Source organism: Naegleria lovaniensis (genome assembly GCF_003324165.1).
Source record: "Naegleria lovaniensis strain ATCC 30569 chromosome Unknown tig030, whole genome shotgun sequence".
NCBI classification, from domain to species: domain Eukaryota; phylum Heterolobosea; class Eutetramitea; order Acrasida; family Naegleriidae; genus Naegleria; species Naegleria lovaniensis.
Genome location: NW_025407852.1, coordinates 34,980 through 51,542, shown reverse-complemented (window position 1 = coordinate 51,542; position 16,563 = coordinate 34,980). Strand labels below are relative to the sequence as shown.

The 16,563-nt window shown below is 36.3% G+C and overlaps 6 protein-coding genes across 6 annotated transcripts; 1 reads left to right on the top strand and 5 right to left on the bottom strand.

Moving 5' to 3' along the window:
- Positions 1–172: 172 nt before the first annotated feature.
- C9374_007574 (uncharacterized protein) lies at positions 173–5,944 on the bottom strand (the record flags this gene model as incomplete). The annotated part of the gene is made up of 2 exons (XM_044697554.1): positions 173–959; positions 1,011–5,944. The coding sequence occupies 2 exons, from the start codon at positions 5,942–5,944 to the stop codon at positions 173–175; spliced, it is 5,721 nt and encodes a 1,906-aa protein (XP_044546198.1).
- A 187-nt stretch (positions 5,945–6,131) lies between these two features.
- Positions 6,132–8,742, bottom strand: C9374_007573 (uncharacterized protein; the record flags this gene model as incomplete). The annotated part of the gene is made up of 2 exons (XM_044697553.1): positions 6,132–7,918; positions 8,025–8,742. 2 exons carry the CDS (start codon positions 8,740–8,742, stop codon positions 6,132–6,134), a joined length of 2,505 nt encoding a protein of 834 aa, XP_044546197.1.
- Positions 8,743–9,132: 390 nt separating this feature from the next.
- Positions 9,133–11,427, bottom strand: C9374_007572 (uncharacterized protein; the record flags this gene model as incomplete). Its single annotated transcript, XM_044697552.1, has 1 exon — positions 9,133–11,427. One exon carries the CDS (start codon positions 11,425–11,427, stop codon positions 9,133–9,135), a length of 2,295 nt encoding a protein of 764 aa, XP_044546196.1.
- Positions 11,428–11,626: 199 nt separating this feature from the next.
- Positions 11,627–12,838, bottom strand: C9374_007571 (uncharacterized protein; the record flags this gene model as incomplete). The annotated part of the gene is made up of 1 exon (XM_044697551.1): positions 11,627–12,838. One exon carries the CDS (start codon positions 12,836–12,838, stop codon positions 11,627–11,629), a length of 1,212 nt encoding a protein of 403 aa, XP_044546195.1.
- A 167-nt stretch (positions 12,839–13,005) lies between these two features.
- On the top strand, positions 13,006–14,262 carry C9374_007570 (uncharacterized protein; the record flags this gene model as incomplete). Its single annotated transcript, XM_044697550.1, has 1 exon — positions 13,165–14,262. One exon carries the CDS (start codon positions 13,165–13,167, stop codon positions 14,260–14,262), a length of 1,098 nt encoding a protein of 365 aa, XP_044546194.1.
- Positions 14,263–14,832: 570 nt separating this feature from the next.
- C9374_007569 (uncharacterized protein) lies at positions 14,833–16,191 on the bottom strand (the record flags this gene model as incomplete). Its single annotated transcript, XM_044697548.1, has 1 exon — positions 14,833–16,191. One exon carries the CDS (start codon positions 16,189–16,191, stop codon positions 14,833–14,835), a length of 1,359 nt encoding a protein of 452 aa, XP_044546193.1.
- Between the last annotated feature and the right edge of the window lie 372 nt (positions 16,192–16,563).

The window sequence follows — 16,563 nt, the reverse complement described above, 5'->3', positions numbered from 1 at the left end:
TTATTGACTAAGGAAGCGTCACACAAACTGTATCGATGAACCAAAAAAAGGCGACGTCCACAAGCGACCCTGCAGTCACTTAATTACTTCACCTTCTCCTGCTGTTCAATAAAAGGCGAAAGTTCGTCGGATTTGATATATCTTCGTTTATTTCACGAATGCCTCATAAAGATTAATCTTGATTGAGAGCTGTAGGCCATGCAGGAGCAGTGGCTCCATCAATGTCTGTGGCCAAACGATTGGAGCTTAATAAGCGATGACTAGAACCTCCAACCGGTGCTCCACAATCCACACAAACACTCTGTTGCATGGCTCCACCACATTCCCCAATAAAATAAGGATGTCCATTCTCACAACAAAACCAATGTCCAGATGCATATCCAGCCTCAGCAGATACAATTCTAATAGCATCTTTTCTTGCTTGTTTTTCCTCCTCCTCCTTCTTGTAAATGATATATTTTAAATGTTCCATTCTTTTCACACATTCCTTAATGGATTTTTGATATCTTGGAGCTGTGAAAATTGGAGTTCTGCAGCATGGACAGCTCAAATACTTGATGGAGATACCCTGTTCTGTTTCAAAGAACGTTCTCACACAGTTGTCCATTGACTCTAATTCAAAAATATGTCCACACTCAGGCAAGTAGTAAACTCTTTCATCTGTGGTTAAATCTTCAAAATTCATGAATGAGATTGGACATTGCCATACTTCTCCGTTCAAAGCAGCACAATGCATGCACGGTGGACATGGCTCACCACACAAACCCATACACGGAGTGCCGCATTGTAAACACTTATTTGGACATCTTTCATTACAAGGTTCAATATCGCATGGTTCAGAACACAAATTGGAGCATTGTCTGTGAGAGCATCGAATAGGGCATGCTTCTTTACATGGATAACACATTTCATGACAAGATAATTCACACTTCACCTTGTGAAAACATTTGAAAACACAACTATTGGAAGGTGAATGACATAATTCCCAACAACACAGTTCGAATACTTACGTTTCTTCACATTTTGAACATGGTGTACTGCAAGTATGTTTAACCTTACAAATGTGACCACAGATGAGTGTTCTTTCACAATTAAATCCACATGTTTTGTGAGTACATGGACTTGAAACAGTACAATCACCACACTTTCCAGAACAATTATGTCCACAAGTAAGTTTGAATGTGCACGGATTGGTACATATTCTAGGATCTGAACATTTTCTAGAATAGGATCTCTTACATGTTTCACAAGTATCTTTGATCGTTGTCTGACATGGACCACAACCAGTCAATTTACATGAACCACATTCTCCGTTACAGATGTGTCCACATTTAAGAGGCTTTTGACACCTTTCCTTGCACAGTTGAGCTGTATCTTTCAAGTAGCACTTAATTTGGGTAGTATGACCACAATCTACAAACTTGTAATTAACTAGAGTTGTACATTTGGGACAAGATTTTCCAGAGTGGCACATGGCCTTACATCTGTGTCCACATTCTGCATGTTTTTCATCACAAATTTTCTCACATTTTCTTTCCTGATGTAACGAATCATGATGACATGGTAGTGAACAGATGTGACCACAGTCATATCGATAGGTGCATGGTTTCTTACAACCTCCCCAAATAACTTGATCGAAATCATGAGGCTCCCTGATACATTCTTTCTCTTCTGTGTGTTTAGGACAGGACAGAGGTAAATGATCCAAAATTCTATTTGAAAGCTTTAGTCTTGAAAAGATCTTTCTCCAATCCTCATTATTTCTCAATAAATCATAATTTCCAATAATGTAAAGACCCTTTCTTGCTCTACTCAACGAGACAATTATTCTGTTTGTAATTTTAACAAAGCCAAGATTGTCATAGTTATTAGATCTCACAAGCGAAAGCAAAATAATCTCATTTTCCTCTCCTTGATAATCATCCACTGTTGAAACTCTAATATTGTTGTATTGTTGTTGATCTATCAATTCCTTAAGAGTTTTCTTTATAAGGATCACTTGCCCTCTATACGGTGTCAATATTGTAATGTTATTTGCCTTGTATTGTCTGACATTGAGCAAATATTTACAAAACTTGCTTAAAAACTCAGCTTCATGTGGATTTGTCAAGGATTGAATATCTTCGGAGGTCTTTTCTGGTTTCTTGTGTTCAATGAAACAAATATTTGTGCTCACACCTGTCACATGTTCGAATTTGGTGACACACTCATGGTCTGTGAGTTTTTCATAGAACATATCTATGAGTCCTCTAATTTCAGGTCTCATTCTTTGTTGAATATTGAGAGAAACATATTTCAGCCCATTTCTAATTAATCTTTCGAATAAGCTCACAGTGAAATCACAATTCTTTTCCAAATAGTAAGAGTTGACTTTCGGTTGAAGTTGTTTCTCGTCACCAATCATTACTAAATGCTGAACATTAGGATGTAATACTGAAGTTATTTGACATTCCAACAATTCGGCTGCTTCTTCAATAAGGTAAATTGGTGCTCTTAACCGATTCAGTAAATTTCTGTTCATTGAGGCTGCTGTTGAAGTTAATCCAATAATCGAAGCATCACTCAAAACTAAATAATCCCTTTCTATCAGTATTTCTCTCTTTCTCGCCTCCCAATAACTCCTTTTCTTAATAAAATCGACAAGCCTCTTCCTGAGTACTTCTTCATTAAGGCTTGTCAATCGCTTCATCATAGATTTGCGTTTTTCAAGAGGAATTCGGTAAATATCACCAAATTGTTTGACTTCATCTTCAATCCTTGCAATTTCTGGATCCAAAGTAGTATCATAGCCAAACTCCCAATAATAGTTAAATATTGATGTTGCATTGGTGAAATCGGCTTCGTCATAACCAAATCTATTGTTCATTTCTTCTTCAATCAATTCCACTTCTATTTCTTGTTCAATTCTCTCTTCAGGTATTTCAATTTCTTCTATAAATTCAACAGCTTTAGTTTCCTCAAGTTTGACTTCTTCAAAAATCTCTAACTCGACTTCATTGTTCTGATCTCTTAGGGCACTAAATGAGTTCCCAAGATGATTAATAAAGTTGTTCCTTCTGAGATATTCCATTCTTCTCAAATCATCTCCATTCAACCAACAATTAAACATGTCCAGAAAACTGTGTGGTGCTGGGTTACGTTTAGTATACAGGTGGGTTGGAAACTTTATAAGTGCCTTCTTAAAAACCATTGATTTGCAAATGATATGGTAAAGACTTTCATCTGGATTCTTAATTGATTGTTCGATCGAACCTATTTCTTTTGTTAATATATTCAGTTCAGCCTCACAGTGCTTCTTTTGTAACAATAAGTATTTCGGCAAATATCTCAAGTTGGAAATATTTCTAGCCAATAATTTCTCATTTTGACTTTTACTTCTCGAGCCAACACGAACTAAATCCGGGAAATAATCAAGGAGACCTTCCAAAAACTGATCCAACGCATGATTTGTGTAGGTAATACAAACCAATTGTCTCTCTTTCATATATGGATGACTTTTCATCAACTTTGCAACCTCTATACCTGTAAATGTCTTTCCTGTACCCGGTGGACCAATTACAATGGCAACTCTATTTCTCATGACATGCTTAATTGCACTATTTTGACTTGAATCAAGGAAGGTGTCATTGTCATCAATCCAGTCACTCATGATATCAATATTTTGACCAACCGATACGTTACTTTGGACACTTTTTCTTGATTTTCCTGAAATGACATCCAAGCTCATAACACTGACTTTTTCCACATATTGTGGAGGTTTTTGAGTTTTCACTTTGATAAATTCGTCGTAGAAGGAAAACTTTGAGTGACTTAACAAGTTTTCTGAGCGAATCATCTTTAAAGCATCAATGACAGGTCTAACACTTGCAAAGTATACAGGAGATTCGAACATGATATACATTCCTGTAAAAGAAAGCCTCGCATAGTCTTCCTCTCTGCATACAGTAACATAAATCTGTCCAGTTCGCAAATGTTGTCTTCCAACAACAGTGACGAAAATTGGTTCGCTCTTCACAAGTGTTGCGTTCTTACCGAAACCTTCTTGAGGGAATAAGCAAAGCAGAGAACCAAAGGCAAGTTTTTTGCTACATTCCCAATTTACTTTCTTCCATGGATAATTGAAAGAAAGAGAGTGCACCAATTCACGTTCATTGTCTAAGGAAATAACTGACCGAAATTGTACATCTGTGAACACCGAGATTATTCTATGATTGAGCTCGTTAGAAAGGAAGGATCTAATGCCTTCTTTAAGAGGATGTATAAAATCTTCTCTCAATAACATGATTTGAGTATAAAGATAGTGCTTCAGCGAAGGATAACTTCTATCAACAATGTTCTTGATTGTAAATTTGTTGTTCGATGTCAATTCATTCCAAGTTGGGAAAATACCAATATCGATGTCTATTCCTTCTAGATCATCTTCTTCGGGTTCATCCGCGATGGAATTATTGGATTTCAAAACGTGTTTCTTCTTTGACTTTAAATTCTCAATAGATTCCTTAAAAGTTTGACTTAAAAACTTTTCAATATAAATCTTTTCCAATTCTTCAATGTAAACCCTCTCGGCTTCCAATGGGCAAAAATCCAAACATCTCTGAAATATTGTAATTATTGTTTCTATTTGCTCATCATCAACAACATCGTTCATAATGTACTTTTTAACATCTCTTCTCCAGAAAGAGGAGTTCATGAGGAGTGAGAACATGGTAGTAACTTGGGTCTTGTTTGTTGTTACTTCAATTTCTCTGTGTGAAAATACCATGAGAAGTTTTTCAATGAGCTTAAAGTCGATAGAATATTGTTGTAATACTCCCTCTGTACCAAAAATGGATTTGAACAGGTCTTGAAAGAGGTTCTTGATGAAATACTGTTCGTTTCCTTCTTTTAAGAGAGAACAATCAATATACCGATGCAGGTCTCTAACCGTTTGGATAGTGTAAACCTTTTTTTCCTTTGTAGGTAGTTTTTCTATTTGAGGTGTTGGATACTGTACTTGAAATGATTTGCGAGTAAAGCTTGAGCTAGATAATGTTGATGGATCACTTCTACCTGCAGGTTCGTCAAAAATATCAACAACGTCATAGCTTTTCATTGGATTTGTTCTATTAACTTCTTTTGGTTGAAGATGTTGGGCTCTTGTTCGAGTATTCTGTGATGGTTGGAAGCTTTTTGATTGTTGAACGTTGTTGTCATTCATTCTTACAAATTGGTAACTTTCATTCATTCCCCTTTCATCTGCTTTCCTTCCACTTGTCGATTCCTTTACAGCTTTAGTTGGATCATATCTTGTTGAAGAAAAATTGGCTTGTGGTGGAGGATACAAACTAAAATCTTTCAATGAATATCTCAATTTTCGCCACTCTTTCACATTCATTACAACTTGCTCTTGGGTATCCTTCTCTGTACATGTTACTTGACAGCTTTCTCCATCAAACATTCTTTTTGGAAGATCGGTATTCGGAAAACATCCTGACAGTCTACATCCAATCTTTTCTTGACAAGAACTACAAAACAATAAATGTGTCTTTTCGAATGTTTTGTCTTTCTGTTGGCTATTGGTCATTTCCTTCTCAATGATTGTCTTTCCGATAACACTTTGATCAAAGAGAACAAGATGTTTACTTTGACCTTCTTTGAATACCTTGAACATGCCACGTTGAGTTGAATTTACAGCCAAATTTGAGCGACATTTGCTGCACATCAAAATTACTTGTGAAAATCTCTTATTCTCATGCTCTGAGACTGAAGCAGATTTTCCTGTTATCAATAATGCGTCAGCTTGTGATGAAGTACTAGATGAAGCAAGTAGTGCTGGTGCACGATTTTGTCTTGTTGGTGCATTTTCCTGTGCTGTTGATGTTGCAGCGTAGACTCTGGGTCTGCTTGGTTGGTTTGCAGAGGAGCTGCTCGCTTGTTGCGTGCTGTGAGACGACTGATTTAACATTTTTTGTGTCTCTGCTTTTCATCTTTGCATCTTGCCGATGGCTGGTGCAACCTCTTACAGGTTGGGAATTCTCAAGTCTGACCGGCGCAGTTATATGAGCAAAATCGCACAAGAATGGAGTTTGCCCTTTACAAGCTTATGTGAGACAAGAGTGTAAATGAACTGGAATAACTCATTGGCCAACACATTATAGAAAGTGAAGTGAGTTTTGTAGGTTAGGATGTGCTTTCTCGTTGGTTGTGTCCACTGCCTCTGTGGCCTTCTTTGCATAAAGACAAGCCGCAGGTAATCGAACTGTTCCATTCCAATTGAAATAAAGATGTGTTTGCTTGAACGTGATATTTGTCAATTGATCCACGTCAAATTTTGTAGTGTTGCTCAAAATTTGATATCGTACGGGTCTGCTATATCCAATATTGCTGGAAATAAAACAAGAGGTCAAATAAAACTCTTGTGTGAACATTCTGGAGAGTGTCTTGACGCATGTACCCACTGGTGTATTGTCATAGTTACCAGTGTTAAATCTTGCGTTAGTGTCCTTATTGACGCTAATAAGGCACACACTAAACATGTTTTCAAACTGGTCGGTCTGATACTGTTCACGCTGTTTGGATTGCAAACGTTCTGCTAAATCATTAATGGATTCTGAAATGTCTAAAAAGTCTTGTCCTGAATAATAAATAATCAGGGCCGGAGGAAGGTCTAGATTTCTTGCTATGAAACGTTCCAGACCTTCCTCGATGCCTTTGATGATTTCGAGCTTGGCAACATCAATGTCAACATTTTTGAACGTAACTGTATGATAGAGAGTATATGTGGAATTGAGACTTATTGTTATTGCTCCTTTAGCCATCCTTCCTCGTCGTTGGAGTTCAACACCGCAAATAGATAGGAATACTTCGTCCTCGTTCTTCTCCACTGTCCAGATGATACATCCAGCCTTTGCAGCAATCTGAAATAAGCTATTTGGTAATCGTTTGGTCCAATCGTGCGAATTGCAAACAATGCACTGCGAAGGAACTCCTATTTCTGTGCTTAAATATCTTTTGATATTTGCATAGCGAATTTTGTTTGGATCCTTTAACAAAACAAAAACGAATTTGATTCTCGTCCAGTCTGCAATTTTTTCCAACTCGTTCATGTATTCGTCTTTGTGACCAGAGCTTGACCGAATTAATATTTCAATTGGCCTAGGTAATTGATGCCTTTCGCTGACACGAAGTAATTCGTCAACATCTCGAGACTCGCCTATAACGAGCCAAGTGTCATGCATTTGATAAAAATAGTCGTTCAAATTCTTGGTGGAGATGGTCCATTTGTCTCTTTTTTGTACAACTTCGGGGGAGACAATTCTACATTCGTTCAACGTCTCTAAATTCAATTGAATTGGATTTTGATCAATGGCCAGTCCAACAGAGTCACAATATTCTTTAGCTTTGTTTGAGTTGGCTTTCTGAACAATGTCCCTTACAAATATTTCTTTTTGTTGCACAGTTACTTTTGGTATTTTTCTCAATTCTTGCTTGGTCACTCCAGAGAGATAACATAACTCTGGAATTAGATAAATCTTTTGCTTTTTTTGGTTTCTCATCTTGATAGTGGTCGAAATGAGCGGTTGCTTCAAGTTTTTAATCTCGACACCATATCTGTCCTTATAGTAATCTCTGAATGTGATATCGTGTCCATCCTTTTTAAAGGTACTCAATGGATTTTGTGAAAAATCAATCTCCTTAATAACATAAGATTTGTTATTGTACACCACACTGCAGCCACGGAACGTGTTACTGATTCTTTCCTTTGATGTTCCAGTATTTTCATAATGTTCAATGTTGTGGATAATGGGTGAGGATGCTGTAATCTTTTGTTTGAATGTTAAGTTTAAATGAAGGCCAGAGGTGATAAATATGAGTGATGGGATAACTCCTTTCCTAATGTTGAAATTGTTTTCAATTCTACCTGTCTTTTCACACATGGCTGAGATTATAAAGAGTTCAAAACGAACACAAGACACATTCAGATGGTGATGGTGGATTGGCACGTCAGTAAAGAGATGTATCTAATACCCATCGTAAAAACTTACCCTTTCCTAACAAGACCATGTCCAAGTGATTGACGAACAGAGTTTCTAAACAAAATGAAACGGCTTGATCTAATTTAACGTCTTGAATCTTTTGATTAAGTCCAACGCTCGTGAGTTTGGTGATCGTAATTCGAAACGGAATAATATGCTCCATTCTCCTGTACGTAATGTCAAATACCTTAACAGGTGTTGGCTGCTGCGAACGAGGTGTCAAGCTTCCAGGTATTTGCACTTCTTTAAATTGTTCCAACTCAAAGATTGACACCAAAATGGATCCATCAAAGAATGGTAAACCCTTAATGTTTTCTTGTTGACTTGGACTGTCCAAATTCAGTAAGCCTTGTCGTCTCAAGATGTAAAACAGCTTGTTCTTAAAATACACGTTTTTCAACATGGAATCTGCCCAACTATAGATGTCTGAAGGTAACGAGTCTCTGGTTGCTTGAATTGCAATGGAAACACTGTAAATGTAAAATTGACGATTGGGTAGCATTCTGATGGGATAAAAGTTGGTTCTCAATACGGAGCCTGATGAAGAACTTGCTTGCGGACGATGAGTGTCCTTGTACCGTTTAATTTGAAGGCTTTCAGTTCCCGAACCAAATCGCTCGCTGCCATAAGAGCCTTCTTCTCGTCTGTAGTGATGATGATGATCTTGAGAGTATCCTCCCCTTCCATGACCACTACTGCCACTACTTTGGTAATATCTCTTGCTCATCGGATGATATGATACTGAAGTATGGTACTACAAAGCCAGTAATTTCCAAATTTGAAGAATATCGGAACAAAAATTGTGTTGTAGAATTGATTTAAACTCAATATGTATTTGATGATGAGGGAATATAGGGAATCATCCATTAAAAACTCAATGATTTGATGAAGTGCCGATGTACAACTATTAATTTCTGGGTGATGGCTATCTTGCGTTTTTTTTGTTTAACAAAACACAAAAGTGCGAGCCTTGTGGAACATCAAACCTATCAAGGCTTTACTTGTTCAACAACGTAGTGCAAGCCTTTTGGAATTTCAAACTAAATCAAAACTAACTCGCATTCTTTGTAATATCAAGAATAGCACATATTTACTTGTTTCAACAACCCATCATGATTTACAAAATGCTCTTGCTGCTGTTGTTTTGTTGTGTGTCATCAAAAGATGCATTCATTTCCTTCTTGAGTTGCATAAAGGTCATTATTTTCTCATAACTCTCAGTGAACATGAATCTTGAAAAGGTATCACTCAAATTCAAGATGAGATCGGAATGCATGTCTTGGAATAATTCTTGAATGAGTTGTTGTGAGGGAAGAGCGGAGGGTTCTTGTTTTTGTAATTGAGTATGGATGGCATTAAATTTGTGTTTGATATGGGAAGGAAAGTTAATTTCCATTGAAGCGTTGGCATCCATGTGATCGACTTTCCATTGTGAAAATTCCTTTTCGAGTAATTCCCATGATGAAATTGTTTTCGAATTTGTAGAATCATGTTGGTTGTTAATGCTTTGATTCAGCAACTGTTTCATTCGATCCAGTTTCTTCCAGAAAATAATATTTTCTAATGAGAATTCCAATTTTGCATACTGTTCGAAAATTTTGCACAGAGAGGGTTGTGTTAATATTTCTCTCAATTCTTCACTCATGTCGTCTTCTGAATCAACACTCGTTTCAACGTTTCTATAACCTTTCATTCTCTTGGATTTCATATAATTGACAGCGGTCACTATCGACACGTGTCCTCCAAAGGCAGCAATGAAAAATAATACTGACAAGACGTCGAATGCCAACTGCACTCCCTGCTCCGCTCGACCATTTCTCGTAGGTTGATCAATAAACCATAAACCCAATGAATAAGAAATAACAAAACAAGCAACTCCTGTCATGTAGTAAATAAATTCCGCTCGAAACGATAATGCGTCATTTGTTGTAAAATAATTCTTAATTCCATTGAGGAAGGACTCAATGAGTTGCTTCTGTGATTCTTGTGTTTTAAAATCCATCTCAGAATTCTTCTTTGAAAGAGTGAGTTTGGTTTCATCTGTCATTTGTGTGAAACGACTTTCAAAAACAGCGTCCAAAACAAACACTATGATCACAATCAATGAAATGACAAGGACATATCCCAACAGAGATCCGGCCATAACTTTTGTATAGCTCGTACTTGCAATCGAGCTCGTTCCAACCAAACTAATGAAAATTACAAAGTATCCAATAATTATAATGGCCAAGACAATATTCACCATAATTTGAACTCCCTTACTGGCCATTCGTTTCAACAGCCAAAACCATTTTGGTTGATTATTTTCAAAATCTTGAGATGGATCAAAATTCATGTTCGATGACGATACATTTCGATTCATAATGACCTCCTTGTCATGGACAAGTTTTGCAAATAGTTCCATAATTTCATACATGTATCTGAAAAGTAAATATCTAACAACCAAGACAACGTAATTGAGTAAAGCGAGAGCAAAAAAGGTAACGGAAATCATGGCAGATACTTGCTTGACAATGTTACCAGCGGAAAGGACAGATCGATCTGATCCTGATAGAGAAATAGCATTAGGTACAATAAAGGAAAATATCAATTCTACAATCAGAGAAGCCAATGCAAAGAATGGAAGAATCCATCGGCTTTTCATTGGATTCTTTTGACTTGTCAGGATGAAAAGGAGGAGGAATGCTGAAATTACGATAATTAATAGAGAAGATACAATGATTTGGGCAATAGTGATGGCTAGGTCGACTTGATTGAGAAGATTGTTAACCTCAACGAAGGCTGTAAAAGTGGTGGTGTGATTGCATTGACATGTGACAGTACTGGTGTTGAGCAATTCAGTCAAACAGCCATTACTTTCCCAACTCAACTTGGTTTCATTCCAATACATGCAGACTATTCTATAATTTGAAGAAGACTCTATAATTTGGGTCATTAACTCATGAGCTTGTTTTGGAATTCTAATTTCCATGGTTACAGGATTTGTCAATTCACGAACCGGAAGAATGGCCCTATTTTGCAAATATTTAAGTTCGAAAGGTATCACCAAATTCACACGTTGAACGGTACTTGAATTAGAGAGCGCATCCACAACTTGTTGCAAATTCTCGAATTGAGTGGAATTGATCAATTGTGTCGTTACATCTCGATTCCAAGAATATAAATTTTTCACCTTTTCCAAATTTCCAAAACTCATAACCGCTGCGGAAACGTTATTCGAATTCAAATTTCTTAATTCGAAAGGAGTTGAAATACGTCCACCTTGATTTGGAATTTGTAATGGTTCTGAAGATGTTTCATGGTTTTGAGATGGATCGTTCAATAAGTTTCGTTTCACATGTATTTGGAAAGCAGTGCTTGTCAATTGTAATAAATGTTCAAAACGTGTCGATGTGGTGGAGCCAACAATCATGAGATTTTCTAAAACAGAATTGGTTTCCAATGGCGAGGGTGTGAAATTTTGAAATGAAAAGCAATTGGAGAATGCAGTGGGGATTTTTAATCTCACACCCACACAGGTTGGGTGAGTTGAGATTAAACGCCGTACCTCACACCCACCCACCCATTTCACACTCAAAAAATTTTTGAATAAAGAAATATCAATAAATTTATTATTCATCATCGTGCATTCTATCAATGACACTGATGGAGAGTTCAGTGGTTTCTGTTGAAGAAAGAGCTTCAAATGAATACGTGTCATTGACAATAAATCCTTCGGAGGTTGTAAGAACTATTCTGTTCAATAAATCAGTAAAAGTACACACCCCTAAAGTTACTCTTTCCTGAAGGAATGAAAGAAAATCACCAGACAAGTAAATCAATACTTTGATGTCAGAAACAACTACCTTCTTTCTTTTTCCATTATAAGACAACACAACAACCTTATCTTTGCCCTGATGTGACTTCATAAGAGTGTTGGCCAGTTCGAATGTCTCCGTTAATTTATCCAATACTTCGGCCCACTTCTCACTGTTTCTATAGAATGTCATATGTTGAATGGTATGCATGCGCTGAATATCTGTTCTTTCTTGGATAGCATTTCTTCTACGATCGGTGTCTTGAATATCACGTTCAACAAGATCAATTACATTGTCTTCTGGATTAGAATTAAGTTCTCCGGTGGTCAATAAAAATTGTTGATTATCACGTTCAATATCCCACACTTCTTTCAAAATGGGATTACTTGGTTCAAATAAATCAAAAGTTCTCAAAATCAATAAATTTGTTAAAGGAAAAGCAATGATGGAACCTTGTTGCAAATCACCAACTGTCTTAAATTCAGATGTCACGACTGATGATGGTAAGAGTAAATTTTTCTTACTTGCATCGTGGGACTTGATTGTAATTTTAGCAAATTGGTTGTATGGATATGTTTTACCGTGGCAATGGAATAAATCTTCGTTATTAGATGGATTTGCACTCAAGATGGTACCTTTACCAATAACTACCTCGTCAATACATAATTCGACATCTTGATTAATTTTCAGAGTGTGATTATTAAATTTCTCTGAGAGTTTTGATCTATATTCAATAATTTCCTTTTTCAATTCCTCCTTCAATCTGCGATACTTTTCAGCACAACTCTTGTCACCACGCACATGCCAATTCCATTCTTTGTTGTCAAATAATTCCTTAATTTTTCTCGCAACCTTTTCCCAATCCTTGTCTTGTTTGTAAAGTTGTAATGCAGCAAGGACTTCAGAGTCTGTCCATCGTTTTCCCGTGCTGGATTGGTCCTGTGATTGATTGCTACTTGATGCTTGACTTGAGTTAGGTTGAGTGTTGGTTGGTTTTTGCTTCTTCTTGGGTTGAGTATTGGCCATTGTTTTTTTTAATGGATGATTCTTCAAAACAATACTAGTCAACTACGTTAAATAGGGTTGGTGAATTATGTAACGGTTGTAACGGTTGTAACGGTTAATTGTTGTAAATTTACAATAGTTTGAGAAAATATGTAATATTGTAATATTACAATGCAAACTGAAAAAAAATGCTGCCTAATACATTACATGTCGTCATCACTTATTTAATGATGGCAGCAACTGTCATCATTACTCATCCTGAGTTGATTGATTACCCAGGTGTAAATAGTCATATCAATGTCAATAGTTTCATATCAAAATTAAATAACCTACAACAAGAATTGTTGATGTATAAAGCATGCTCATGGGATGAAAAGTATTTGAAAAGACTTCAATTACTTGCTTGCTCATTAATCCCTCCAGTAATGCCTTTGCCACCAGAAGAGCCATATTATACTTCCAAAAAATTTAGAACTAAAACTCCATTTTGTGGGCAAGGACGAAGTCAATACCGAAAACCAAAAAGTAAGGTGGAAGGAGTTGACAATTATGGAAAATGGGATGACGATAAGTTGATGGATTTCACTCATTTAACTCGTGCTGAGTTTGAAGAAATGTATTCTAGGATCAAATTAGAACTGTTAAAGCCAAGAAGATATTATGACTTGAGAAGAAATATCAATACTAAACGTGAATACAGATACTCAAAACTTACTCCAAAAAACAGATTACTGCTAATCTGTGTTTGGATGGGATCATATTCCAAATTTGCTCTGCTGTCAGAAATGTTTGGAGTTTCCAAAGGATATGTTTGCATGGAAATCAAACATATTATTCCCATATTATTATCGGCCTATATGAACGAGGTTGTTATGCCAGGACATTTGACTGTATTACAAGGAAGCTCTAACATTGATAGACTAGTAATAGGCGCGCTTGATGCAACGCATTTCAGAATCTCCAAGCCAAGTGTAGATCAGGCTATCTATTATCGTGGTGACAAATGTATCCATTCTTTCATCGGACAAGCGTTAGTTGATCTTCAAGGCAGATTTTTACATTTTACGGTTGGTTTTCCTGGAAGCAAGAACGACAAAGATGTATTATTCTTCAGTAATATCCAAAAATACTTACAGGGTGTGATGGTCCTTGCTGATGGTGGATATCAAGCAAAAACATTCAAACATGGAGTTGAATTGGTACTTCCAACATCAACCATCATCAGAAGTAAGCCTGATCTCTTTGTGCAACACAAATCTGAGAGAATGATTGTAGAAATGACCTTCGGATATGTAAAACGATTATCAGCAACGGCAACAAGATGGAGACAAAGAAAATCTTTGCTTCCATATGTTGCAATGGTAGCTGTTCTATGTTCGAACGCTATTTTGAAAAGCAATCCGTTGGTTAAAACCATGCCAAACACTTTGTTCAAATTTCAATAATAAAACGCTGATGATCATCATATTTGTTGCAGAAATATTTTTTTTTGAAGATTGATTTGGATTTGTGTTGTGTTTGAGATTCCTAGGAGCAGAAGGAAGCAGGTATACCGCATGAGTAATCAGAGAATAAGTGCGGTCAAAAATAAGACGTTTATCTACCATCGAAAAATACCTTCGATTAAAATACTGCTGGACGAATACGGATGGAGAATATCCCTGGTTAAAATACTGATGGATATTAACCATGGCATCAAGGACGACATAATACAACAGGGCAATTACATGTGCATAATACTGGTCATCAAAATACCGTCGGAAAAGTAAATGAGGAAAATACTGACCGACGAATATATGACATATTTTACTGCTCGACCAATACTGTCGGATGAAATACCACTGGCAAGATATGGACGGAGAATAATATTGACAAAATAATGATTGAAATTAATTATGATAACAACGACGGACAATACCTTCGGATTGGTTCGGATGAAAGTACCACGAATTATTTTCATCGATACTTTGTTGAATAAGACTTGTTGATTTTTGAAATATTTAGAAAATTAATATTTATTTACAAAAATTATAACAAAATGCAAATTGATTCAATTGCCACTTTAACCCAGATGGCAATGAATAGCAAATACAGCTACATTTAGACTTGACTTTGCTGATATCTATTGCTGATAGCATTAGTTGTGGAATGCATTTGATATGCAGAACAGGTAATTCTCGTAATTTTTGCGTTATTTTCGCTTTAGATAATTTCAAATCTTTGAATTGCATTTCTTCCCATATTAAGGGTTTAAAACCCTTGTCCTTTGTTCTGTCATTTGATCTTAAATCGATGCTATTAATAACAGTGTTTGCTTCAAATATATTTCTTTTCTCGAAATGCGTGACATACTTTGGATCTTCTATCGTAGACGCTCCAAATAAACAATCTGGTGTTTTATGTTGATTATCATAAATTCCTTCACAACGGCTACATTCTTCTTTCATGAGTTGCAAGGAATACATCTTCTCGACTGTGTCCCATAAAAACCCTGCAACAACAATCTGAAATTTTCTAGACTCACCTGTAGAGGGATCTTCTATTTCAATTATCTCCCCATCAAGGTGATTAATTTCTTTCATCAAATGGCTTGTCATTGTCCAAAAATCGCAGTGAGTTTTTGAGAACCCAAGTAAGCTTATAGATTCAAGTTTTCTCATGAAGTCGCTATTGAAATTCAACAAACTTGAGTACACTCCACATGTTGATGTTGACTTTGTTCTGAATTTTACAAAATCGTCCACATATATCAGCATCACAAGAGGGAATATATCACTTTGACACTTCTCCAAAATTTTGTTGAATATTTTAGATTGAAATGGTTGCTTGGTTGCAAACTGTTGTTGATGCTTTTCTCGGTTGAGACATAATTGGTTGACCAAATACGGATCCATTAACATGTTTCGAATAGTATCTTGTACAGAGTAAAGGATGAAATTATCATTGAACTGCATGGGTTTTTGGGGATTCAAATTATTTCCTCTTGCTTTCAAGGTATCATAGCTCACAAATAATTTCATCAACTCAGGACGGTCTTTAAATGTTGATTTCAGCATTTGAATCATGAAATTATATGCTTGTTTAGAAATTCCAAAGTGATTGATTAACATAAAACAACATAATTCTTCAAAACTTTCAAAAGGGTGATCTTTAGGGAAGTGAAATTCTTGTTCATGCTCGCACGAGTGATTTGATACATATGGCATAGATTGTTTCAGTTTCTCAAAAAATTCAAATATTGGAAATGGTGTTTGTACTAAATTCTGCACGTCAGCAGTGAGAGCTTCTAAGTTCATCAATAAACCACCAATATCACAACCTTCCTCCATAACAACCACTCCTGTCGTTTTCTTGTTGTTTTTTTCGTCATCCATTTTATCCTCATGTTTGAGTTTTTTTAAAAACGAACACAAATGACCACAATGATTTTTGATGATATGAGAATAATAATGATCAAACTCTGTCGTTTGTTCGGAACAACACTTGAAAACGGGGTTCTGAGCTTCATCTTTGTTTGAACATCTTTTCATGTGTTTTAAAAAATTGGATGCATGAGAGTCGGAGAAGCAATCTTTGCAAAAAGGACAAGTGAAGTAAGTTGTGCCGCATGAAAAACAAGTGCATTTGATAGAGGGATTCAAGGTTTTACACTTTGCCGAATTATGGATATACAATTCCAAATCATGTACATTGCACTTGTGGCACATTCTCAAGGAAACCACGTCAAAGAATTTGGATTCGGCCTT